This window comes from Molossus molossus, unplaced genomic scaffold (genome assembly GCF_014108415.1).
Source record: "Molossus molossus isolate mMolMol1 unplaced genomic scaffold, mMolMol1.p scaffold_m16_p_1, whole genome shotgun sequence".
NCBI lineage: Eukaryota > Metazoa > Chordata > Mammalia > Chiroptera > Molossidae > Molossus > Molossus molossus.
The window spans coordinates 119,995,288-120,018,349 of NW_023425344.1; the positions used below are offsets into that span (position 1 = coordinate 119,995,288).

A 23,062-nucleotide genomic window follows, 5' to 3' on the forward strand; every position below is an offset into this window, starting at 1 on the left:
AGCCCTCTCCCCGGAGCAAAGGTGGGATGAGGAGCAAGGGTCCCCAAAGACGGGGGTGTGGGAGGGACTCTGCCAAACCTGCCCGGAGCCCTAGGTGGGAACGGGCAATCTGTGTGTAAGTGCGATTGTGTGGCTGGGGATAAGAAGGTTTTATTAGAGAGGGCTCTGGGGTATCCTAGAGCTGCAGAAAAGGAGCAAAATCTTGAACCTTCTCTTATTTCCTTAGTTAGTGGGAGCCTCCATGACCCAGGGGCTAGGGACCCCTCTGCTCCCTTGGGAGCCCCTGGGCTCTTCTGTATGAGCAAGGATTTTAGTAACATTCCTACCATACTCCTTGGTCCATGCATGCGGGAGGACCTCCTTCCTCAGATGGAAGGCTGACTGAGCAGCCCCGGTTCTTCCCCGGAGAGATCTGCAACCCAGAGTAGGCAGCTTAGGTCGCGGAGACCGAGAGGTCTGCGAGTAGGCTTCCGTGGGTTCCACGGCTCTTGCCACCTGCCTCAAGTTCTCCGCATTGCTGATCCACTAGGATTTCGGTCTCAGTGGAGGGCTGTGTGCACGCACCAGTGCACGCTTGTGTCCCTGTGTGTGGGTCGGTTCACGTGAGGTCTTGTGTCTGTCAACTACTGCAATGAATAGAAAAGCGCTTTGCGGCGTTGTGGAGAACACTGTACAAATGCTGGGTTCAGCTGAGAGAACAATGACGTCTTCAGTGTATACTGTGTCTATGTCAGGGTGCCTTTGTGTTTGTGTGTCTACAAATTGTGTTGTAAACCTCTAAACCCCTGAGGAAATTAGCTGTTTGATGGCGGAGCCCGAGAGTGTGTTTGTATTGTTGTTCGACTCTATGGGCGTGTGCCAGTGCTGTACACGGGACAAAGAGTTGGAGGGAGGACACGGTCACAGACAAAAATACCCTTTCTGTGTATCCTTTTCACGGGGTTAAACAAAGGCGTAGAAACACTGGGATTAGTGCAGAGCTCAAGGTAGACTAGCCATCAGCAGAGGCTGTGCAGAGGGGCCAGGGTGAGGGGGTAGATAGGGGGGAAAAGCAAGGTAGAAGGCCTCTGGAAAAGGAAGTCAGGACTCCGAGAGGGAGCATGAATTGAATCCCCAAGCTTTTACTGAGCTCCACCCATGCCCAAGAGAGGCTCCTGGACACAGAAGTTGTTACCCGGGCCTACTCTAGTCTGGTTCTCCGAGGCAGAGCTTGATAGGGAAAGGAAGATGGGGCTCGGTGAATCACCTTCTCCGCTCTTCCCCCGCTTCCATCTGCAGGATCCGCAATGGTGCCCTCGCGAGCAGTGTGGCTAGCCTGGGTGCTGCTAGGAGTGGCAGGAGCATGCCCAGAGCCTTGCGCTTGCGTGGACAAATACGCGCACCAGTTCGCGGACTGCGCCTACAAGGAGCTTCGCGAGGTGCCCGAAGGGCTGCCGGCCAACGTGACTACGCTTAGTTTGTCAGCCAACAAGATCACCGTGCTGCGGCGTGGGGCCTTCGCCGATGTCACGCAGGTCACGTCGCTGTGGCTGGCGCATAATGAGGTGCGCACGGTGGAACGGGGCGCGCTGGCCGTGCTAAGCCTGCTCAAGAACCTTGACCTGAGCCACAACCTTATATCCAGCTTCCCTTGGAGCGACCTGCGTAACCTGAGCGCGCTGCAGCTGCTCAAAATGAACCATAACCGCTTGGGCTCGCTTCCACGGGACGCACTCGGTGCGCTGCCCGATTTGCGCTCCCTGCGCATCAACAACAATCGGCTGCGCACACTGGCTCCTGGCACCTTCGATGCTCTAAGCGCACTGTCACATCTGCAACTCTATCACAACCCCTTCCACTGCGGTTGCAGCCTTGTGTGGCTGCAGGCATGGGCTGAGAGCACTAGAGTTTCGCTACCCGAGATTGACTCCATTGCGTGCGCCACGCCAACCGCGTTGAAGGGAGTTCCTGTGCATCGCTTGCCGGTCTTGCCCTGTGCACCACCCAGTGTGCGTCTGAGTGCCGAGCCGCCTATTGAGGTTACGGGTAGCCCCCTGCGCGCGGGCATGGCGCTTATGCTACACTGCGTCGCCGAAGGACACCCCACGCCCCGCCTGCAATGGCATCTTCAGATCCCGGGTGGCACTGTAGTCTTAGAGTCGCCAGTCCTGAGCGGGGAGGACTATGGGGCCGGGGTGGAAGACGAGGAGGAAGAAAGAGATGGGGACGGGCAGACGCAGACAGAGGCCCCAAACCCGTCTCCCGCACCCGCTTGGCCCGCACCTCCAGCCACCCCACGCTTCTTGGCACTCACAAACGGCTCCTTGTTGGTGCCCCTCCTGAGTGCCAAGGAGACAGGCGTCTACACATGCAGTGCCCACAACGAGTTGGGCGCCAACTCCACGTCAGTACGCGTGGTGGTGGCAGCTGCAGGTTCCCCGAAGCATGCTCCCAGCTCCGGGGGAAACCCGGATGTGGAGGCCCCGACCTCTGAGCGCAAGTCCATAGCTAAAGGCCAGGGCAACAGCGTCTTACCCTCCAAGCCCGAGGGTAAAATCAAAGGCCGAGGCCCAGCCCGGGGTAGCTTCCTTGGGGAGACGGAGGCGGAGCCGGAGGAGGAGGCTGACGAAGGAGAGGAGGAGGACGATCAGGTATCTGCGGACCCGGCGGAGGAGCATCGCTGTGGCCACGGGGACCCCTCGAGATACGTGTCCAATCATGCGTTCAACCAGAGCGCGGACCTTAAGCCACACGTCTTTGAGCTGGGCATTATCGCGCTGGACGTTGCGGAGCGCGAGGCACGGGTGCAGCTGACGCCGCTGGCGGCGCGCTGGGGCCCCAGGCCTGGCGGGGCTGGGGAAATTGGGCGGTCTGGGCAGCGGCCCCTGCGCAGGCTCTATCTGTGCCCGGCGGGGGGCGGCGCAGCAGTACAGTGGTCGCGCGTGGAGGAGGGCGTCAATGCCTACTGGTTCCGCGGCCTGCGGCCTGGCACCAACTACTCCGTGTGTCTGGCGCAGGCAGGGGAGTCCTGCCAAGTGCAAGTGGTGTTCGCTACCAAGAAGGAGTTGCCTTCCCTGCTGGTTATCGTAGCGGTGAGCGTGTTCCTCCTGGTACTGGCCACCGTGCCCCTGCTGGGAGCCGCTTGCTGCCATCTGCTGGCCAAACACCCGGGGAAGCCCTACCGTCTGATCCTGCGGCCGCAGATCCCCGATCCCATGGAGAAGCGCATTGCCACTGACTTCGACCCGCGTGCTTCCTACCTCGAGTCCGAGAAGAGCTACCCAGCAGTCGGCGAAACGGGCGGTGAGGAGCCAGAGGATACTCCCGGGGATGGACTTGACGAAGACGCGGAGCAGGGGCACTCAGGTGGGGACTTGCAGAGGGAGGAGAGCCTGGCTGCCTGCTCGCTAGTGGAGTCCCAGTCCAAGGCCAACCAAGAGGAATTTGAGGTGGGCTCCGAGTACAGTGACCGGCTGCCCTTGGGTGCCGAGGCGGTCAACATTGCCCAGGAGATTAACGGCAACTACAGGCAGACAGCAGGCTGAACCCCCAAGCCAGCCCTGTACTCCCAGTCTCAACCCCCACCTTGGGCGCCTGGGAACAGAAACCTAGGGCTGGCAGGATTTATGCCCCCCCCCTCCCATTTACTCCGCCCTCTTACCCCCCACTCTTGACACCTGGGGACTTCCAGTGGGGAGTGGAACGATTTCACTAGTCCCTCGCCACACCCACGATCATCAATGTCCTTGTGGGCTAAATTCCCTCCGGCAAGCACAGCTCCCTGCTCCTTTCTCCTCATATAAGACACTACCGCTGACCGTGAGGCGAAATCCACGCCTCTCCATCCCCACGCATTTATCTTCGAAATCTGCCCCGCAGCCCGCCCCACTGTGAGCCCTGGAGCCAGAGTAAATGGGAAAAGACGTTGGAAACATCTGGCGGTAACACTGTGGCACGGGGTTTGGTCCCGGACTCCAAAAAGACGTCTCTAGTGTGGAGCACTGTGAGATCTCCCCTCAACCCCGACTCTGCCCTTTCTGGGGTGCATGTCCTAGAAGCTAGAGTTTGGTGACAACTCCCTAGTTTTTAGTTTCAAAGCGCTCTTGCGCCTGGGAACCAAACCCTTCTGCTCCCCTACCCCACTCCGCTTCCCAGCTGGAGCTGAGCCAGGTGCCCCGGGCGCCTTTCAGCTCCGCGCTCGGATTTTCATGTTCTCCTTGTTTTCAGACAGCGACACTCCGGCTCTGGTGCTAACACTTCTTCCAACCTTTGGGAAAATTGTGTGTGTGTGTGTGTGTGTGTGTGTGTTGGGGGGCAGGGGACCGTTTTCTCCCGCCCTAACTTAAAGAGCCTACGAACCGCGCACCCTTTTCCCGCAGAGGGTGCAGGCTTGGTCCCCAGCCAATTTCGTTGTGGATTGGTTGGGTTTTCCGGAGATCAGTCACTGGTCAACTCCACTTCCGCTGCTGCTCGGGGCCCAGACTTCAGCTGGAGAAGCGCGGAGGCCATGAGAAGCAACTGGCCTTTTGGGCGTGCGCCCTGTTTCGCACAAAGCCTGTGCGTAACCTGCAGCGGGATCCGGACTGGGAAGAGCCCTTGGTCCCTCCCCACCCCGCCCCTCCTTCCATGACAATAGTATTCGCCCGGCTTGTAGTCCTAGATGAGCGTGCTCTGTAGGAGAAAAGTCTGTGTCCCGTAAAGTGTGCTCTTGTAGTGTAGGGGGCGGGCGGGCGGGCGGGCGGGGAGGGAAGAGAAGGGCAGAGGCGTGGCGACGACTCCGGCTTGGGGTCCTTTTCTGTTCTTGAAGGAAAACATCGAGCGGGTAGGGGTGGGGGTGGGGGCGGGGGCGGGTTCGGGCGTCCGGAACAGTCGGGTCCGCGAAACGCAGCACAAGTGCGGCCCGGGGCCGAGTAGCTCCCCGGGGCCGCGCCCTTTTCTAAAGGCGTGTCTGTATGTACACAGTCAATAAAACAATCGATTTGAACTGGGCTCAGTGACTCTTTGTCATCGGACTGAGAGTGGAAGCCTGGGGGAGGGTGCAGGAGGAAACCGCTGAAGGTAGGAGCCCCAGGGCCCCTCCCCTAGAGATTCTTTGTAAGATCTCGTGTTTGTTTGATTGTCCCGTGATTTTGTCAGGTGCTTACACCCCCGCCTGCTCCCTGAGTCTCCAGCTCAGGTGTTGAGGGACGAAACCACGTGTGTGGGGTGGTTGGCTGGTAGTGAGTGGAGAGGGCTCGCAAGGAGAGGGCGAGTCTCTGTTGACTGAAGATGAGAAACTCCGGGGTGTGTTGTGTGTGTACACAATTCTGCTTGGGTCGACCCTGTCTCTGTCATGGGGTGTGGCTGTGTGTGTGTGTGTGTGAGAGAGAGAGAGAGAGAGAGAGAGGACTGCCTAGTTTTTGTATCTCAACACCAGCCTCTTAAATTCTCTGAGAAACCAGTGAAGAGGTTAACAGGGGCAAGACTGCTGTGGCTTGCACAAAAGAAGTCACAAATAGCTAACTACAGAGCAGACAAATAATAGAGAGCAGAGAAGGGGCAACCTGGCAAGATGGACTCCACAGAACAAGTCAGTGCCTGTGCACAAGTGTTTGGGGGATGGGTGCTCAGTGAATAGTGCATGGACAACTGTCAGAGTGTGTGAAGCTGCTGGGTGGGCTAAGGTGGGTACACATATAGTGTCGGGTTGAAAGTACACTGATTTAATAGTCTCTGGAACGAGGCTTTTGGGTGGGTTACAGGAGAGACAGAGGGCTCCACAGTGTATGCTGTGTTATGGATCAGGCTGACTGTATGTTTCAGCCAAATCTCCCTGAAGGACAGGGAATAGTCAGGGAGGGAGATGGAAGAGGAAAGGAATAAAATTGAGGGGAGCAAATGAAGATTCCATCCCTATTCCCTCTGTGGGTGGTAGATCTTTCTATTTGGACCAAATCCAAGCTGGGGACCAGGCCGAGGTCCACATACCAAGCCTGCTATCCAAGCCTGTCTCCTGGCAGAGGTGATGAGTGTGACCCTTCCCAGGGCTGGAGTCCAGGTTCCCTGCCCAGACCAGCAAAGCTGTCTTAGAGGGAAATTCCCTTCTGAGAGCCACAGCCCAAGCCCTGCCACTGTAGCCTACCCCACTTTGTCAGGAACACAGCTCAGAAATACAATCTTTTAGGAAAAGGATTGCTTTTTTCTACCTGAAAATGCTGCCTTTGAGCAAGGGTCAGGGCTGGCCCAATTCCTATGATTGATTTAGGAATCCACCCACATGATTGTATTTGTATTTGGGCACAGGCCTGGCTGGGCCCCTGAGTGCTTATCTTTTGGGTCCAATCCAATCCTCTGGTCAAGGGATTAAGGTGAAGGAGAAGAAGGAATTCTTCCTGTTCCCACTGTCCTATTGATTAAGGACTCCCCTAGGGACCTTTCCTTCCCCTAGGGTCCTGAGTGCCCCCAAGGAAATATGCAGAGTTGCTGAGAATTCTGTCACTTCTTTGTCCTGGGCCACGCTTCCTAAGGAGAAACACACACTGCTCATCTAGGGCTCATGCCCCCTGAACAAGGCCAGGCCCAAAGGCTCTGCCCACAGGACAGGAGTGGGTGAGTGCTGGAGGTGAAAGACCAGGGTGCCATGACACTCCACTGACTGTCCCCTGAGATACCAGCCTTCTTAGAGCTCTCTCATTCCTGTCTGAATGTTTGACATGGCAAAAAATGATCCCCAGCCTCCGGCCTTCCTTCCTGTCTCCTTTTAAATTTTATTATTTAATTTTCTGCCTTCTCTCCTCTTTGGTTTCTTTTTCTTTCTACCTCTCCCTTTTTTCTCCCTCAAGAATCTCATAAAAGCCAAGGGTTGAAAGGGACCCTGAAGACTTGCTAATCCATTTAACCATTTGATGTTTAATTCCTTTTCTACAATGTTCCCATTAGGTGGTTTTACTTATACAGAGATGGGAGTTCACCATTCACTCCCTGCCCTCAAGGAACCAATTGCTGATCAGTTTAAAGTATGCCTCTCCCTCCAGTAATCCCTCAGCCTGACTCTGCCACTGGCACGTGCCCCATGAGAACCTGCAGAGGTTTGAAGGTATAATCTCCACCTCCATCTCTCACTCCAGAGTTCCAAAGCTTTTCATTCACAGACATTTTTTGAGCATCTGGTGCTTCAGGTGCTGTGCTCACTCAGCTCTCTCCAGTGTGTTTTGTCAGAAAACTGATTTGGATGTGACTTGGGAATGGAGTCTAATGGGTTGAGGAGAGTGTGTGTGGAGGGAGTAGGGCGCTGGAAAATAGTCAAGAGAATGCAATATGACAGCAGTAGCCTTGGTACTCAGAGCAATTTATCAGGAGCAGTAAGTCTCTGAGCTGTAGAAACCCGATTCCCTGCCTGAGATGTGGCCTTGAATCATATTGGAAACCTGTCTACAGGAAGGTGACTTGAAAGGAGTGCCCCCCCACTCCAGTGTCTCCTAAAAGATCAGCAGGAATGAGGACCATTGAAGATCATTTGAGAAAGTCCATTAATATAAAAGGACAAAGAGAGGTACTGCTTCTTTGAGGAAGAAGCAACTGTGTGGGGTCCTCTGCTTCCTCATCTGATGCCTGGAATGCAACTCTCTCCACCCATGACATCCGAATAACAACCACAACTAAAGCTAACATCTCTGAAGATTACGTGAATAAGGAACCGTTTGCACTGTTAGTCCCTAGTGGTGATGGTAATTCTTCGTCTGAGGGCCATGCATTTTGGTAGGTAGGTAAAGGAGGTGGCATCTTGCTATGACTGCCTCACCTCAGATTTAACATCAGAACCTCAGTTATGCCCTGGCCGGTTTGGCTCAGCGGTTAGAGTGTCGGCCTGTGGTCCAGAGAGACCCAGGTTCGGTTCCCACTAAGGGCACGTACCTTGGTTGCAGTTTGTCCCCAGCCCTGGTTGGTCGTGCGGGTGGCAGCCACTCGATGTGTCCCTTTCACATTGATGTTTCTCTCTCTCTCTCTTCCTCGCTCTCCCTCCCACTCTGTCTGAACAACAACAACAACAAAAATGGAAAAAAAAAAAAAAAGAACCTCAGTTATGAGACACTCCACAGGGAAAGGGGGACCTGCTGTCTGCACAACAAGAGGTATCATTCGCAGAGAAAGAACCATGACTGCATGAGCACTGAGCAAGAGAAACGGGAGAGCCTTGTCCTTTCAGGGATGAGGTGTATTCTTGGCCCAAAAAGCCAAGCCCAGGTACAGGGATCTAGGAAAGGCCCCGTGTGGAGGCCATAAATTGCCAAGTCTGGCCTAACAAATACCTTTACCTTATAAATCTCCAACATAAAGAAATTGACATGAGCAATTCTGCTGGAAAATTGAGGATGGAGAAAGCAGAGCCACTTCAGTTGTGGTGTGTCAATTGATTGCATTTGCAACACGCCCACCCACACACGTGTGTTCAGTGACAAGATTTTGCCTTAAGGCTTAATAGAAAATAACATTGTATTGAAAATGAAAGATCTGCTGTAACTGGCATGTAAGAGATTGGATTATAAAATGTTTTGCACTTAGTTCAAAATATGGCCAGTGTTCCTAATGAGACTTGATAAGGATTTTTTTAAAAAGCCATCCTAACACCCATGAAGGTAGAAAATAAAACCAACTTTGTTGGGTGTAATTAGTTGAAAAGACTTTGTATCCTCCTTTGGTTTATTAAGTAATTTAGGTATATTTAAATTGTGCTCATTGTGTGTGCTTTGGACATGTGAATGTAAGTTTAATTATTAAGTTTAAGTCCACATAGAATAAGGAGAATTTTTTTTTTTATCAACAGTTTGCTGCTTAAATATGTCCCCTTGTATGTTAGAAGTTAATTTAGTTGTGGCAAATTAGATGAATTTTCTCTTAGCATCACTCTAGCAAACTGGTCCTTAAATTGAGTCTAAAAGCCATTTGAGGCATCCAACCATTTGAGAGATAAACTGCACAATTGTAGAGATCAGAGGAACTTCATAAGAAGTGATTAGTGTTGGCCCTGGCTGGTCAGCCCATGCACTGAAGGGTCCTGGGTTCTATTCCCAGTCAAGGGTATATACCTGGGTTATAGGTTGAATCCCAGGTTCCTGGTCAGTGGGTGTGTGGGAGGCAACCAATCAATGTGTGTCTCTCACATAGATGTCTCTCTCTTTCTCTTCCTCCCTCTCCTCTCCTCTTCCCTTTTTCCCTCCCTCCCTTCTACTCTCTAAAAATCAATTGAAAAAATATTGTCAGATGAGGATTAACAAAAGAAAAAATAATTGATCAGTGTTGAAATAGGAAAAGAATGGGAATGCCGAATTAATTATCAGTGCTTTTTAATAAAAGTGGCCTTTTAATAAAATTTAATAAAATACATTATTATTTTTAAAATGTAATAAAATAAAATTTATACTGGCCAAAAATGCTAATGGTCACCATATATTAGTATAAATACTGATAATATTGATAGTAGCTAATATTTGTTGAGCTCTTTATCATATTCCAAGCACATACTATGGAATTTATAAGCATTTTATTAATCTTTATAATAATCCTGTGAAGTGATAATATTATTATTCCGATTTACAGGCAAAGAAACCAAAAAGCAGAGAGGGCTAGCAATTTGCTATGATCACATAGCTGGTGATTTGCAAGCCTGGGTTTGTACTTGGTTGTTTGACTCCAACACCAGAGCTCCTAGCCACCAGGCCAAACCTTCCGATATACCTCTATCAATCTGAGCAAAGGATAATATATTTTACATATTGTTAAATTTGCTAATTATGGAGTTTGTATAGATAAAAGTTTTCTCTGCTGCTCTCTTATTTCTCAAATTAATATTTCCCCGCTAATTATAAAAGTTATGTATGATGAAAGGTAAATGGGTATAGCCACTTTGGAAACATCTTCAACACTATACTAAAATTCAAGGTATTAAAATTAAAATTGCTCATGATTCAGCAGTTTTACTCTTGGACTTTATACTCAGTAGAAATCAGACCAATAAGTCTTTTGTGGACACAAGCACAAAAATGTTTATAGCAACTTATTTATAATAGCCCCAAATTGGAAATAACCAAAATATCTACCAAAACTAGAATGGGACAAACACTTGTGTTATATTATACCATGGAATACCACACTGCACACAATGCGATAGATGGCATAATGCCAAGTGAAAGACGTAGACACAGAAGAATATGTGATGCATTATTTCATTTATATGAAGTTCAAATACAGGCAGAACTAATTTTTGGTGAAAGAAGTCAGAATATTGCTGGAAGGTACTGACTAAAATCGAGAGGGTGCTCAAAGAGTCTTCTGGGGTGCTGGAAATGAGATCTATCTCAAACTGGATGGTGGTTATATGGGTACACACACACACACACACACACACAATTTCATCAAGTTGTACACCTGAGGCTTGTATACTTTGTTAGATTTGTTATACCTCAGTTTTTAAAATATATATATTTTACTTTTAAATTACAGTTGATGTACAATATTATATTAGTTTCAAGTGTACAATTTCATGATTAGACATTTATATAATTTACTACGTGATCACCCTGATAAATCTAGTACCCATCCGACAGCATACATAGTTAATACAATATTATTGACTGTATTCCCTATGCTGTACTTTACATCCCCATGACTGTTCTGTAACTACCAATTTATATTTCTAAATTCCTTCAACTTTTTTACCCGTCCCTCCAACTCCCCTCTCTTCTGGCAACCTTCAAAATGTTTTCTTCTGTGAGTCTGTTTCTGTTCTGCTTGTTCATTTATTTTGTTTTGTTTTTTTAGATTCCACATATGAGTGAAATCATCTGGCATTTGTCTTCCTCTGACATTTCATTCAGCATGATACCCTTTAGGTCCATCTATGTTGTTGCAGATGGCAAAATTTCATTCTCTATATGGCTGACTAAGTCCATTATACATCTGTATCACTTCTTCTTTATCCATTCATCTATTGCTGGACATTTAGGTTTCTTCCATAATTTGGCCATTGTAAATAATGTTGCAGTAACATATGGATGTATATGTCTTTTCAATTTAGTGTTTTGGGTTTCTTTGGATAAATACCCAGAATTGGAATTGCCGGATCCTTCTTTGTCTCTTTTTATATAGCCTTTGTTCTAAAGCCTGTTTTGTCTGGTGTAAGTATTGCTACTCCAGTTGAGTTTTTTTGTTTGTTTTCATTTTCATGAAATACCTCTTTTTCATATCTTTCCTTTTAGTCTTTGTGTGTCTTTTGATCTGAAGTGAGTTTCTTGTAGACAGCATATGTAAGGGTATTGTTTTGTCATCCATTTAGCCCCTTAATGTCTTTTGATGAACATTTAATTGCATTTAAAGTAATTGTTGGTAGATATGTATTTATTGCCATTTTATTATTCATATATTTCATCTTTTATTTTTAATTCTTGTTCTTTTTTTTTTTTTTTTTTTTTTTTTTGTTACATGCCCCTAGCAGGAACCAAACCTGGGACTCTCTGGTCCGCAGGCCAATGCTCCAAGTGCTGAGCCAAACCGTCCAGGGCTTTCTTCTTGTTCTTAAAAAACATCCTTTAACATTTCTCTTTATACTGGTTTGGTGATAAACATCTTTAGTTTTTCTTGTCTGGGAAACTCTTTATCTGTCCTTTGGTTCTAAATGATGGCTTTTCTAGGTAGAGTGAGCTTAGTTGTAGGTCCTTGCTTTTCATCACTTTGAAAATTTCACGCAATCCTTTCTGGCCTGCAAAGTTTCTGTTGAGAAATCAATTGACAGTCTTTTGAGAGTTTTTTTGTAGGAACCTAACTGCTTTCCATTTGATGCTTTTAAGATTCTCTCTTTGTCTTTAACCTTTACCATTTTAATTATGATGTGTCTTTGTTGGCGTGAGACTCTTTGGGTTTATCTTGTTTGGGACTCTGCACTTTCTGAACTTGGGTGCCTTTAGGGAAGTTTTACATAATTATTTTTTTCAAATAGGTTCTCAATTTCTTGCCTTTTTTTCTTCTCCTTCCAACACCCCTATAGTGTGAATGTTGATGTGTTTGAAGTTGTACCAGAGGCTCCTTACATTATCCTAATTAATTTTTTTTTTTCTTTTTGCTGTTCTGATTGGGGATTTATTTCTTCCTTAGCTTCCAAATCATTTATTTGATCTTCTGCTTCATCTACTCTACTACTGATTCCCTGTAATGTATTCTTCATTTCTGACCAGTTCTTTTTTATTTTTTCTATTTCTATTTTTATGTTTTCTATCTCTTTGTTGAAGTTCTCACTAAGTTCCTCTACTCTTCCCTAAGATCATTGAGTATCCTTATAACAATTGTTGGTTTTGTTTTTTTACTTTTGGTGGTTTTATTATTTTTTAAATTTTTAATCATTTCTTTAATTGCAGTTTACATGCAATATTATTTTATATTATTTTCAGGTGTGCATTATAGTGGTTAGACAGTATATTTTTTAAAGTGTTCTCCTGATACTTTTAGTACCCAACTGGCACCATGCAAAATTATTACAATATTTTTCATTCTTATTATTTTTATTAATTTCATTACAGATGTTTCTCCTTTTTTCCCCCATTGACACCCTCCTCCACATCCCCCCACTCCATCCCCAGCTTTGTTGACCATGTCCATTGGTGATGTGTACATGCATATAAGTTCTGTGGTTTATCTCTCCCCCTATCCCCTCTGCTTCTGAGGGTTGTCAGCCTGTACCCTACTTCCACATCTCTGGGTCTATCCTGTTCCTCAGACTGTTATGTTCATTATATTCCACAAATAAGTGAGATCATGTGATATTTGTCTTTCTCTGCTGGGTTGTTTTGCTTAGGATAATACTCTCACGGTACCTCCATGTTGTCTCAAAGGATAAGACAACTTTCTTTCTTACAGCTGCATAGTACTCCATTGTGATAATGTACCACTGCTTTTTTATCCATTTGTTTACTGATGGACATTTGGGTTGTTTCCAGATCTTAGCAATTGTAAATAGTGCTGCTATGAACATGGGGGTACATATATTCTTTCAGATTGGTGTTTCAGGCTTCTTAGGGTATATTCCTAGAAGTGGGATCACTAGGTGAAATGGCAATTCAATTTTTAATTTTTTGAGGTAACACCATAGTGTTTTTCATAGTGGCCACACCAGTCTGCATTCTCACCCGCAGTGCACTAGAGTCTCCTTTTCTCCACACTCTCGCCAACACTTGTTGTTTGATGATTTGTTGATGCCGGCCGTTCTGACAGTTGTGAGGTGATACCTTATTGTTATTTTAATTCGAATCTCTCTGATGATTAGTGATGTTGAGCATTTCTTCATATGTCTCTTATGTGCTGTTTGGAGAGGTGTCTATCAGCTCCTCTGCCCATTTTTTAATTGGGTTCTTTGTCTTCCTTTTGTTGAGTTGCATGAGGACTCTATATATTTTGGAAATTAATCCCTTATCTGATGTATCATTGGCAATTATGCTCTCCCATACAGCAGGTTCCTTTTCTATTTTGATGGTTGTTTCTTTTGCTGTGCAGTAGCTTTTTAGTTTGATGTAGTCCCATGTGTTCATTTTCCCGTTTGATTCTGTTGCCTTAGGTGATGTATCAGTGAAAATTCTGCTGTGTATAATGTCTGAAATTTTGTTGCCTACATTTTCTTCTAGGATTTTTATGGATTCATGAGTCACATTAAAGTCGTTTATCCATTTTGAGTTTATTTTTGTGTATGGAGTAAGTTGATGGTCTAGTTTCATTTTTTTGTATGTAGCTGTCCAATTTTCCCAACACCATTTATTAAAGAGGCTGTCTTTACTCCACTGTATGCTCTTGCCACTTTTGTCAAATATTAATTGAACATAATGTCTTGGGTCAATTTCTGGGTTCTATGTCCTGTTCCACTGGTCTATATGCCTGTTCTTATGCCAGCACCAGGCTGTTTTGATTACAGTAGCTTTGTCATATAACCTGATATCCGATATTGTGATCCCACCTATTTTGTCCTTCTTTTTCAAGATTGCTGTGGTTATTCAGGGTCTTTTTTGGATCCATATGTACTTTTGAAGTATTTGTTCTAGTTCTGTGAAATATGTCATTGGTATTTTGATGGGGATTGCATTGAATCTATAGATTGCTTTGGGTAATATGGACATTTTAATGATGTTAATTCTTCCAATCCATGAACAAGGTATGTGCTACCACTTTTTTATATCTTCCTCTCTTTCTTTTTTCAGTGTCCTGTAGTTTTCTGCAAATAGGTCCTTTACTTCTTTGGTTAAGTTTATTCCTAGGTATCTTAATTTTTTTGCCGCAGTGGTAAATGGGATTGTTATTTTAGTTTCTCTTTCTGTGAGTTCATCATTGATGTATAAGAATGCTGTCGATTTCTTTTTTTTTTTTTTTTTCATAGTCAAATACTTTTATTTATGTAGGGTCATCAATGAAAATTAAATTTAATGGAAATAAGATTAAATATGGAATTACATCTTTCAGCTTCCTGATACTAATTGGACATTGAGTTTAAAGTGTTTCCTGACTACTCCTTGGCATGATGCTCAGGTTTAGAGATAGTGCTTTTAATCATCCTGTGTTGTAAGTCTGCTTCACTCCGTAGAAAATAGTTCTGACTGTAGTTGACTCCCAAAGATAGACCAGGGCTCAACTGAACAAAATAACTACTTCACTGGCTTTCTACTCACTACTGATTTTTGGAGCTTGACATTTTTATTTATTTATTTATTTTAATTTTTTTAAATTTTATTTTTGATACAGATGTTGCTCCTTTTTTTACCCCATTGACCCTCCTCCCCATCCCCCTGCCCTGTCTCCGGCTTTGTTGTCCATGTCCATATTGGTTATGCCTATATGGATATAAGTTCTGTGGTTTATCTCTTCCCACCTCCAATAACCCCCTCTTCTGCGGTTTGTCAGTCTGTACCCTATTTCTCTGTTTCTGGGTCTAACCTATTTCTCATACTGTTATATTCCATATATAAGTGAGATCATGTGGTATTTGTATTTTTCTGCTTCGCTTGTTTCACTTAGGATAATACTTTCCAGGTCCCTCCATGTCATCTCAAAGAATAAGACATCTTTCTTTCTTACAGCTGCATAGTACTCCATTGTGTATATGTACCAATGCTTTTTTATCCATTCGTCTACTGATGGACACTTGGGCCGTTTCCAGATCTTAGGTATTGTAAATAGTGCTGCTATGAACATGGGGGTACATATATTCTTTCTGATTGGTGTTTCAGGCTTCTTAGGTTATATTCCTAGAAGCGGGATCACTGGGGCAAATGCAAGTTCAATTTTTAATTTTTTGAGGTAACACCATATTGTTTTCCATTGTGGCTGCACCAATCTGCATTCCCACCAGCAGTGCACTATTGTCCCCTGTTCTCCACACCCTCGCCAACACTTGTTTGATGATTTGTTGATGGCGGCCATTCTGTCAGGTGTGAGGTGATACCTCATTGTTGTTTTAATTTGCATCTCTCTGATGATTAGTGATGTTGAGCATTTCTTCATATGTCTCTTGGCCATTTGTATGTCCTGTTTGGAGAGGTGTCTATTCAGCTCCTCTGCCCATTTTTTAATTGGGTTCTTTGTCTTCCTTTTGTTGAGTTGCATGAGGACTCTATATATTTTGGAAATTAACCTCTCTTCTGATATATCATTGGCAATGATGTTCTCCCACACAGTGGGTTGCCTTTCCATTTTGATGGTTGTTTCTTTTGCTGTGCAGAAGCTTTTTAGTTTGATGTAGTCCCATGTGTTCTTTTTTTCCTTTGTTTCTGTTGCTTTAGGTGATGTATCATTGAAAATTCTGCTGCGTATGATGTCTAAAATTGTGTTGCCTACATTTTCTTCTAGAATTTTTATGGATTCATGCATCACATTTAATTCTTTTATCCATTTTGAGTTTATTTTTGTGTATAGTGTAAGTTGATGGTCTAGTTTCAATTTTTTGCATGTAGCTGTCCAATTTTCCCAACACCATTTATTAAAGAGGCTATCTTTACTCCACTGTATGTTCTTGCCACCTTTGTCAAATATCAATTGAGCATATTGCCTTGAGTCAATTTCTGGATTCTCTATTCTGTTCCACTGGTCTATATGCCTGTTTTTGTGTTAGTACCTGGCTGTTTTGATTACAGTAGCTTTGTAGTATAACCTGATATTTGGTATTGTGATCCCATCTACTTTGTCCTTCTTTTTCAAAATTACTGTGGCTATTCGGGGTCTTTTTTGGTTCCATATGTACTTTTGAAATATTTGTTCTAGTTCTGTGAAATATGTCGTTGGTATTTTGATGGGGATTGCATTGAATCTATAGATTGCTTTGGGTAATATGGACATTTTAATGATGTTAATTCTTCCAATCCATGAACAAGGTATGTGCTACCACTTTTTTATATCTTCCTCTCTTTCTTTTTTCAGTGTCCTGTAGTTTTCTGCAAATAGGTCCTTTACTTCTTTGGTTAAGTTTATTCCTAGGTATCTTAAATTTTTTTTGCCGCAATGGTAAATGGGATTGTTTTTTCAGTTTCTCTTTCTGTGAGTTCATCATTGGTGTATAAGAATGCTGTTCATTTCTTGACGTTAATTTTGTATTCTGCTACTTTGCCATATTCATTAATTAAGTCTAGTAGATTTTTGATGGGGTGTTTAGGGGTTTTTATGTATAATATCATGTCATCTGCAAATAATGACAGTTTCACTTCCTCCTTTCCAATTTGGATTCCTTTTATTTTTTCTTCCTGTCTGATTGCTGTGGCTAAGACTTCCAGTACAATGTTAAATAAGAGTGGCAAAAGTGGGCTTCCCTGTCTTGTTCGTGTTCTTAAGGGAAATGTTTTTAGTTTCTGCCCATTGAGTATGATATTGTCTGTAGGTCTTTCATATATGGACTTTATTATGTCAGGATATGATCGCTCTATTCCCACATTACTGTTTTTATCCGAAATGCATGCTGGATTTGTCAAATGCTTTTTCAGCATCTATTGATATGATCATGTGGTTTTTATTCTTCATTTTGTTTATGTGGTGTATCACATCTATTGATCTGCAAATATTGTACCAGCCTTGCATCCCTGGGATGAATCCCACTTGGTCACGGTGAATAAATTCTTTGATTTATTGCTGGATTTGATTTGCTAGTATTTTGTTCAGGATTTTGGCGTCTATGTTCATCAGGGATGTTGGCCTGTAGTTTTCTTTTTTTGTAGTGTCTTTTTCTGGTTTTGGAATTAGAATTATACTGGCCTCATAAAATGAGTTTGGAAGTCTTCCTTCTTCTTTAATTTTTTGAAATAGTTTGAGGAGAATGGGTGTTAGTTGTTTGTTGAATGTTCGGTAAAACTCCCCCATGAAGCCATCTGGGCCTGTGCTTTTGTTTGCTGGGAGAGCCTTGATTACCTCATCAATTTTCTTAGTTGTTATTGATCTGTTCAAGTTTTCTATCTCTTCACTGTCCAGTTTTGGGAGACTGTGTATTTCTAAAAATTTGTCCATTTTGCTTATATTGTCGAATTTATTGCCCATATAATTGTTCATAGCAACTGTTAATGATCTTTTGTATTTCTGTGGTGTCAGTTTTTACTTCTCCTCTTTCATTTATGATTTTGTGCATTTGGGTTCTCTCTCTTTGTTTCTTGGTGAGTCTAGCTAAGGGTCCATCAATCTTGTTTATCTTTTCGAAAAACAGCTCTTTGTTTCATTGATTCTTTGAATTGTTTTTTTTGTTTGTTTGTTTTGTTTTTGGTCTCTATGTCAATTATTTCTGCTCTGATCTTTACTATTTCCCTTCTTGTACTTGATTTGGGGTTTTCTTTTTGTTTGATTTCTAATTCTTTAAGTTATGAGGTTAGAAAGTCAATTAGAAATTTTTCTTGTTTCTTGAGGTAGGCCTGTAGTGCTATGAACTTCCCTCTCAGAACTGCTTTTGCTGCATCCCATAGATTTTGTGTTGTTGTGTGCTCATTTTTATTGGTTTCCAGGAAGTTTTTAATTTCTCCCTGATCTCCTTGGTAACCCATTCATTGCTTAATAACATGCTATTTAGCCCTCATGTGTTCCAATGTCTTTGCATGTTTTTGTTGCAATTGATTTCTAGTTTCAAGCCATTGTGATCTGAGAAGATGCTTGATATGATTTCAATCTTCTTGAACTTGTAGAGATTTAGTTTGTCTCCTATCATGTGGTCTATCTTTCAGAATGTCTCATGTGCACTTGAGAAGAATGTGAATTCTGTAATATTGGGGTGTAATTCTCTGTAGATACCTATTAAATCCATTTGCTCTACTGCTTCATTTAGAGTTTCTGTTTTCTTGCTAATTTTTTGTCTAGAGGATCTATCCAGTGCTGTCAACGGGGTGTTGAAGTCCCCTGCTATGTTTGCATTGCTGTCGATTTCTCCTTGGAAGTCCTCCAGAAGGTTTTTAATATATTTTGGTGCTCCTATATTGGGTACATATATGTTTATCAAGGTTATATCTTCCTGTTGGATAGATCCTTTCAATATTATGTAGTGGCCTTCTTTGTCTCTACTTATGGCCTTCATTTTGAAATCTATTTTATCAGATATGAGTATTGCTGCCCTAGCTTTTCTTTTTTTTTTTTTTTGCTTTCCGTTTGCTTGGAAAAAATTTTTTCATCCCTTCACTTTCAACCTATGTGAGTCTTTTGGTGTGAGCTGGGTCTCTTGTAAACAACATATAGATGAGTCATGCTTTCTTATCCAAGCAGCTCCTCTGTGTCTTTTTATCGGAGCCTTTAGTCCATTTACATTTAAGGTGATTATTGATAAGTACTTATTTATTGCCGTTTTTATTTAGTTTGGTTATATTTTTCTTCCTATTTCTTCTACTAATTACAGCAGTCCTTTTAACATTCTTGTAGTGCTGGTTTGGTTCTAATGTATTCCCTTAGCCTTTTTTGTCTGGGAAGCTCTTTATTTGACCTTCTATTTTGAATGACAGCCTTGCTGGGTAGAGTAGTCTTGGATTCAGATCCTTGTTTTTCATGACCTTGAATACTTCATGCCATTCCCTTCTGGACTTTTGTGTTTCTTGTGAGAAGTCAGTTGAGAGCCTTATGGGGTTTCCTTTGTAGGTAACCTGTTGCTTATCTCTTGCTGCTTTTAGGATTCTCTCTTTGTCTTTACTTTTTGGCATTTTAATTAGTATGTGTCTTGGTGTGGGCCTGTTTGGGTTCTTCTTACTTGGGGCTCTCTGTGCTTCTTGAACTTGAATGCCTTCTTCCTTCACCAAAGTAGGGAAGTTTTCTGTCACTAATTCTTTGAATATATTCTCTAACCCTTGCTCATTTTCTTCTTCTTCGTGGACTCCTATGATGCGAATATTATTACATTTCCAGTTGTCCCACAGTTCTCTTTAGCTGTCTTCCTGTTTCTTAATCGTTTTTTCCTTTTGGTTTTCTGATTGATTGATTTTTTTCTACCCTGTCTTCTAATTCACTGATCCAGTCCTCACCTTCCTCTACTCTGCTCTTTAGACCTTCCAATGTGGTCTTTATTCCTGATATGTCACTCTTGATCTCTTGTTGGTGGTTTTTAATTTCCAGTTGGTTTATTTTCAGTATCTCTATGCCCTTACTGATGCTGTTGAGCTTCCTCAAGATCATGGCTCTGAATTCTAGCTCTGTTAACTTGCCTAACTGCTCCACATTGATCTCATCTCTGGTGGAGGTCTCTTGTTCTTTCATTTGGCTTTTGTTTCTGTGTTTCACCAGTGGGTATTGGTGTTCTGCTGTTTATGGCTCCCTCTCTTGAGTTTAGATGAGCGAGGGAGGATCCACATTAAACACCACTGTCAAGTCTTACTTTCCTGGCTAGAGTTGCTAGTCCAGGAATGGTACTGTTATCCTCTAGCTTTTTGCCTGGAGGCTCGCAGTCCAGGTTACTTGAAGAGTTTTGGGTTGTTAGTTGATTGAAAAACTCCATCAGGTGCTCAGCATAAGGGGATTTCCTGAGGGTGGGGCAGATGCTGGCTATTAGATGAATTTCAATGGCCCACAGGGTGGGGTTGAATCTCCGAGGGAGGGGCCGCTGCCTCTCCCCAGAGCCCTGGGAAGGACCAATGTGGCCACCGTCCTGTGTGGCTGCAACTCAGCAAAAGTTCTGAGCACCATCCAAATCCCGGGTGTCGCCACAGAGTTCCAGTCTAGTCTGCCCTTTTTCTGCCAGAGCCCAAATTGAGTGGCTGTGGCTATTTTAGCCTCTGTCCCAGTTCTGCTCTGTGTAGCTGCTTGGGAGTTTAACTCAAGGGTGCTGCTCACTGCCAAGGCCGCTGCTGAGCTGCCCACCGTGGGCTCCCAGTCTCTGTCTTGCACCTTTGCAATCCTACTAGGATTGAGTCAGTGTCCCTGGTTATATGGTCCTTGTAAGCTACTTTTCTGTTGCTTTTTCCTGTCGATTTGTCTGTGTTTTAATTGTAATTCCAGTTTGGTCCTGGGAGACGGTCTGTGTAGCTTCCATTCACTCCCGCGCCATTTTGGAATTATGCTGTTGATTTCATGACGTTATTTTTGTATCCTGCTACTTTGCCAAATTCATTTATTAAGTCTAGTAAATTTTTGATGGAGTCTTTAGGGTTTTCTATGTGTAATATCATGTCATCTCTGGATAATAACAGTTTCACTTACTTCTTTCCAGTTTGGATCCCTTTTATTTTTTTTCATGTCTGATTGCTTTGGCCAAGACTTCCAGTACTCTGTTAAATAAGAGCGATAAAAGTGGGCATCTGTGTCTTGTTTCTTTTCTTAAGGGAAATGCTTGTAGTTTTTCCCTATTAGTATGATGTTGGCTGTAGGTCTTTCATATATGGCCTTTATTATGTTGACATATGATTTCTCTATTCCCACATTGCTGAGTGTTTTAATCAGAAATGGGTGCTGGATTTTGTCAAATGCTTATTCATCATCTATTGTATGATCATATGGTTTTTATCTTTCATTTTGTTTATGTGTATCACATTTATTGATTTGTGAATATTGTGCCAGCCTTGCATCCCTGGGATGAATCCCACTTGGTCATGGTGAATAATTTTTTTTTTTGATGTATTGCTGGATCCAATTTGCTAGTATTTTGTTCAGGATTTTGGCATCTATGTTCATCAGGAATATTGGCCTGTAGCTTTCTTTCTTTGTAGTGTCCTTTTCTGGTTTTAGAATTAGAATTATGCTGGCCTCATAAAATGAGTTTGGAAGTCTTCCTTCTTCTTTAATTTTTTGAAATAGTTTGAGGAGAATGGGTGTTAATTCTTTGAATGTTCGGTAAAACTCCCCCATGAAGCCATCTGTGCCTGGGCTTTTGTTTGCTGGGAGAGTCTTGATTACATCTTTGATTTTCTTAGTTGTTATTGGTCTGTTCAAGTTTTCTCTCTCTTCCTGGTCCAGTTTTGGGAGACTATGTGTTTCTAAAAATTTGTCCATTTTACTTAGATTGTCTAATTTGTAGCCATATAATTGTTTATAGTATTTGTTAATGATCCTTTGTATTTCTGTGGTGTCAGTTGTTAATTCTCCTCTTTCATTTATGATTTTGTGTATTTGCGTTCTCTCTCTTTGTTTCTTGGTGAGTTTAGCTAAGGGTCCATCAATCTTGTTTATCTTTTTTAAAAACCAGCTCTTTGTTTCATTGATCCTTTGAATTGTTCTTTTGTTTTTTTGTATTTTGGTCTCTATGTCATTCATTTCTGCTCTGATCTTTAGTATTTCCCTTCTTGTACTTGATTTGGGGTTTTCTTTCTGTTTGTTCTCTAGTTCTTTAAGTTGTGAGGTTAGATAGTCTGTTTGAAAATTTTCTTGTTTCTTGAGGTAGGCCTGTAGGTCTATAAACTTCCCTCTCAGAACTGCTTTTGCTGCATCCCATAGATTTTGTATTGTTGTGTGTTCATTTTCATTGCTTTCTAGGAATTTTTAAATTTTTTCCTTGATCTCCTTGGTAACCCATTCATTGTTTAATAACATGCTATTTAGCCTCCATGTGTTCAAATGTCTTTGCATCTTCTTGTTGCAATTGGTTTTTAGTTTCCTGCCATTGTGATCTGAAAAGATTGCCTTATGGGGGTTCCTTTGTAGGTAACCTGTTGCTTAGTTCTTGTTGCCTTTAGGATTTTGTCTTTGTCTTTAATTTTTGGCATTTTAATTACTATATTTCTTGATGTAGGCATATTTGGCTTCTTCTTACTAGGGGCTCTCTATGGTTCTTGAACTTGAATGTCTTCCTTCTTCACCAAATTAGGGAAGTTTTCTGTCACTACTTCTTCAAATATATTCTGTAACTCTTGCTCATTTTCTTCTTTGAGGACTCCTATGATGCGAATATTATTACATTTCCCGTTATCCCACAGTTCTCTTTAGCTGTCTTCCTGTTTTTTAATTGTTCTTTCCTTTTGATTTTCTGATTGGTTGATTGTTTTCTACCCTGTCTTCTAATTCACTGATCTGGTCTTCAGCTTCCTGTAGTCTGCTGTTTAGTCCTTCCAATGTGTTCTTTATTTCTGCTATGTCATTCTTCATTTCTTCTTGGTGGTTTTTCATTTTCAATTGGTTGATTTTCAATGTTTCTATGTCTTTACTCATGGTGTTCATGTCCTTACTCATGCTGTTGAGCTTCCTGAAGATCATGACTCTGAATTCTACCTCTGATAACTTGCTTAACTGCATTTCATTTATCTCATCTTCAGTAGAGGTCTCTTGTTCTTTCCTTTGAGATTTGTTTCTTTGTTTCACCATTTTGGCTATCTCAGTGGGTTTGGGGGCCTGCCAAATTTTGCCTGTGGGTGTTGGTGTTCTGCTTTTTGTGGCTCCCTCTTCTGGGTTTGGATGAGCATGAGAGGACCCACGTTAAACACCAGTGTCAATTCTTACTTTCCTGGGTAGATTTGCAAGCCCAGGAATGATTCAGTTATCCTCTAGTTTTTTTGCCTGGAGGCTATTAGTCTCAGTTACTTGAAGAGCCTTGGTTTCTCAGTTGAATGAAAAACTTCCTCAACAATATTATTGACTGTATTTCTCATGCTATACTCTACATCTCCATGACTATTTTGTAATTACCAATTTGTACTTCTCAATTACC

The 23,062-nt window shown here is 43.1% G+C and overlaps 2 protein-coding genes across 2 annotated transcripts in view; both read left to right on the forward strand.

The window, feature by feature from the left end:
- PML (PML nuclear body scaffold) overlaps nucleotides 1-1,355 on the forward strand; it is a 68,142-nt gene extending 66,787 nt beyond the window's left edge. Inside the window, exon 6 of the mRNA XM_036257865.1 lies at nucleotides 1,279-1,355. Coding sequence (XP_036113758.1) covers nucleotides 1,279-1,314 — 36 coding nt within the window. The 3' untranslated portion in view covers nucleotides 1,315-1,355. The remainder of the gene's footprint in view (nucleotides 1-1,278) is intronic.
- ISLR2 (immunoglobulin superfamily containing leucine rich repeat 2) lies at nucleotides 1,281-4,621 on the forward strand. Its single transcript, XM_036257916.1, has one exon. It carries the CDS (start codon nucleotides 1,287-1,289, stop codon nucleotides 3,522-3,524), a length of 2,238 nt encoding a protein of 745 aa, XP_036113809.1. The 5' UTR covers nucleotides 1,281-1,286; the 3' UTR covers nucleotides 3,525-4,621.
- The last annotated feature ends 18,441 nt before the right edge of the window (nucleotides 4,622-23,062 follow it).

Coding starts and splice junctions, on each gene's coding strand:
- ISLR2 (XM_036257916.1), top strand. CDS start 1,287: ATGGTGCCCTCGCGAGCAGTGTGGCTAGCCTGGGTGCTGCTAGGAGTG.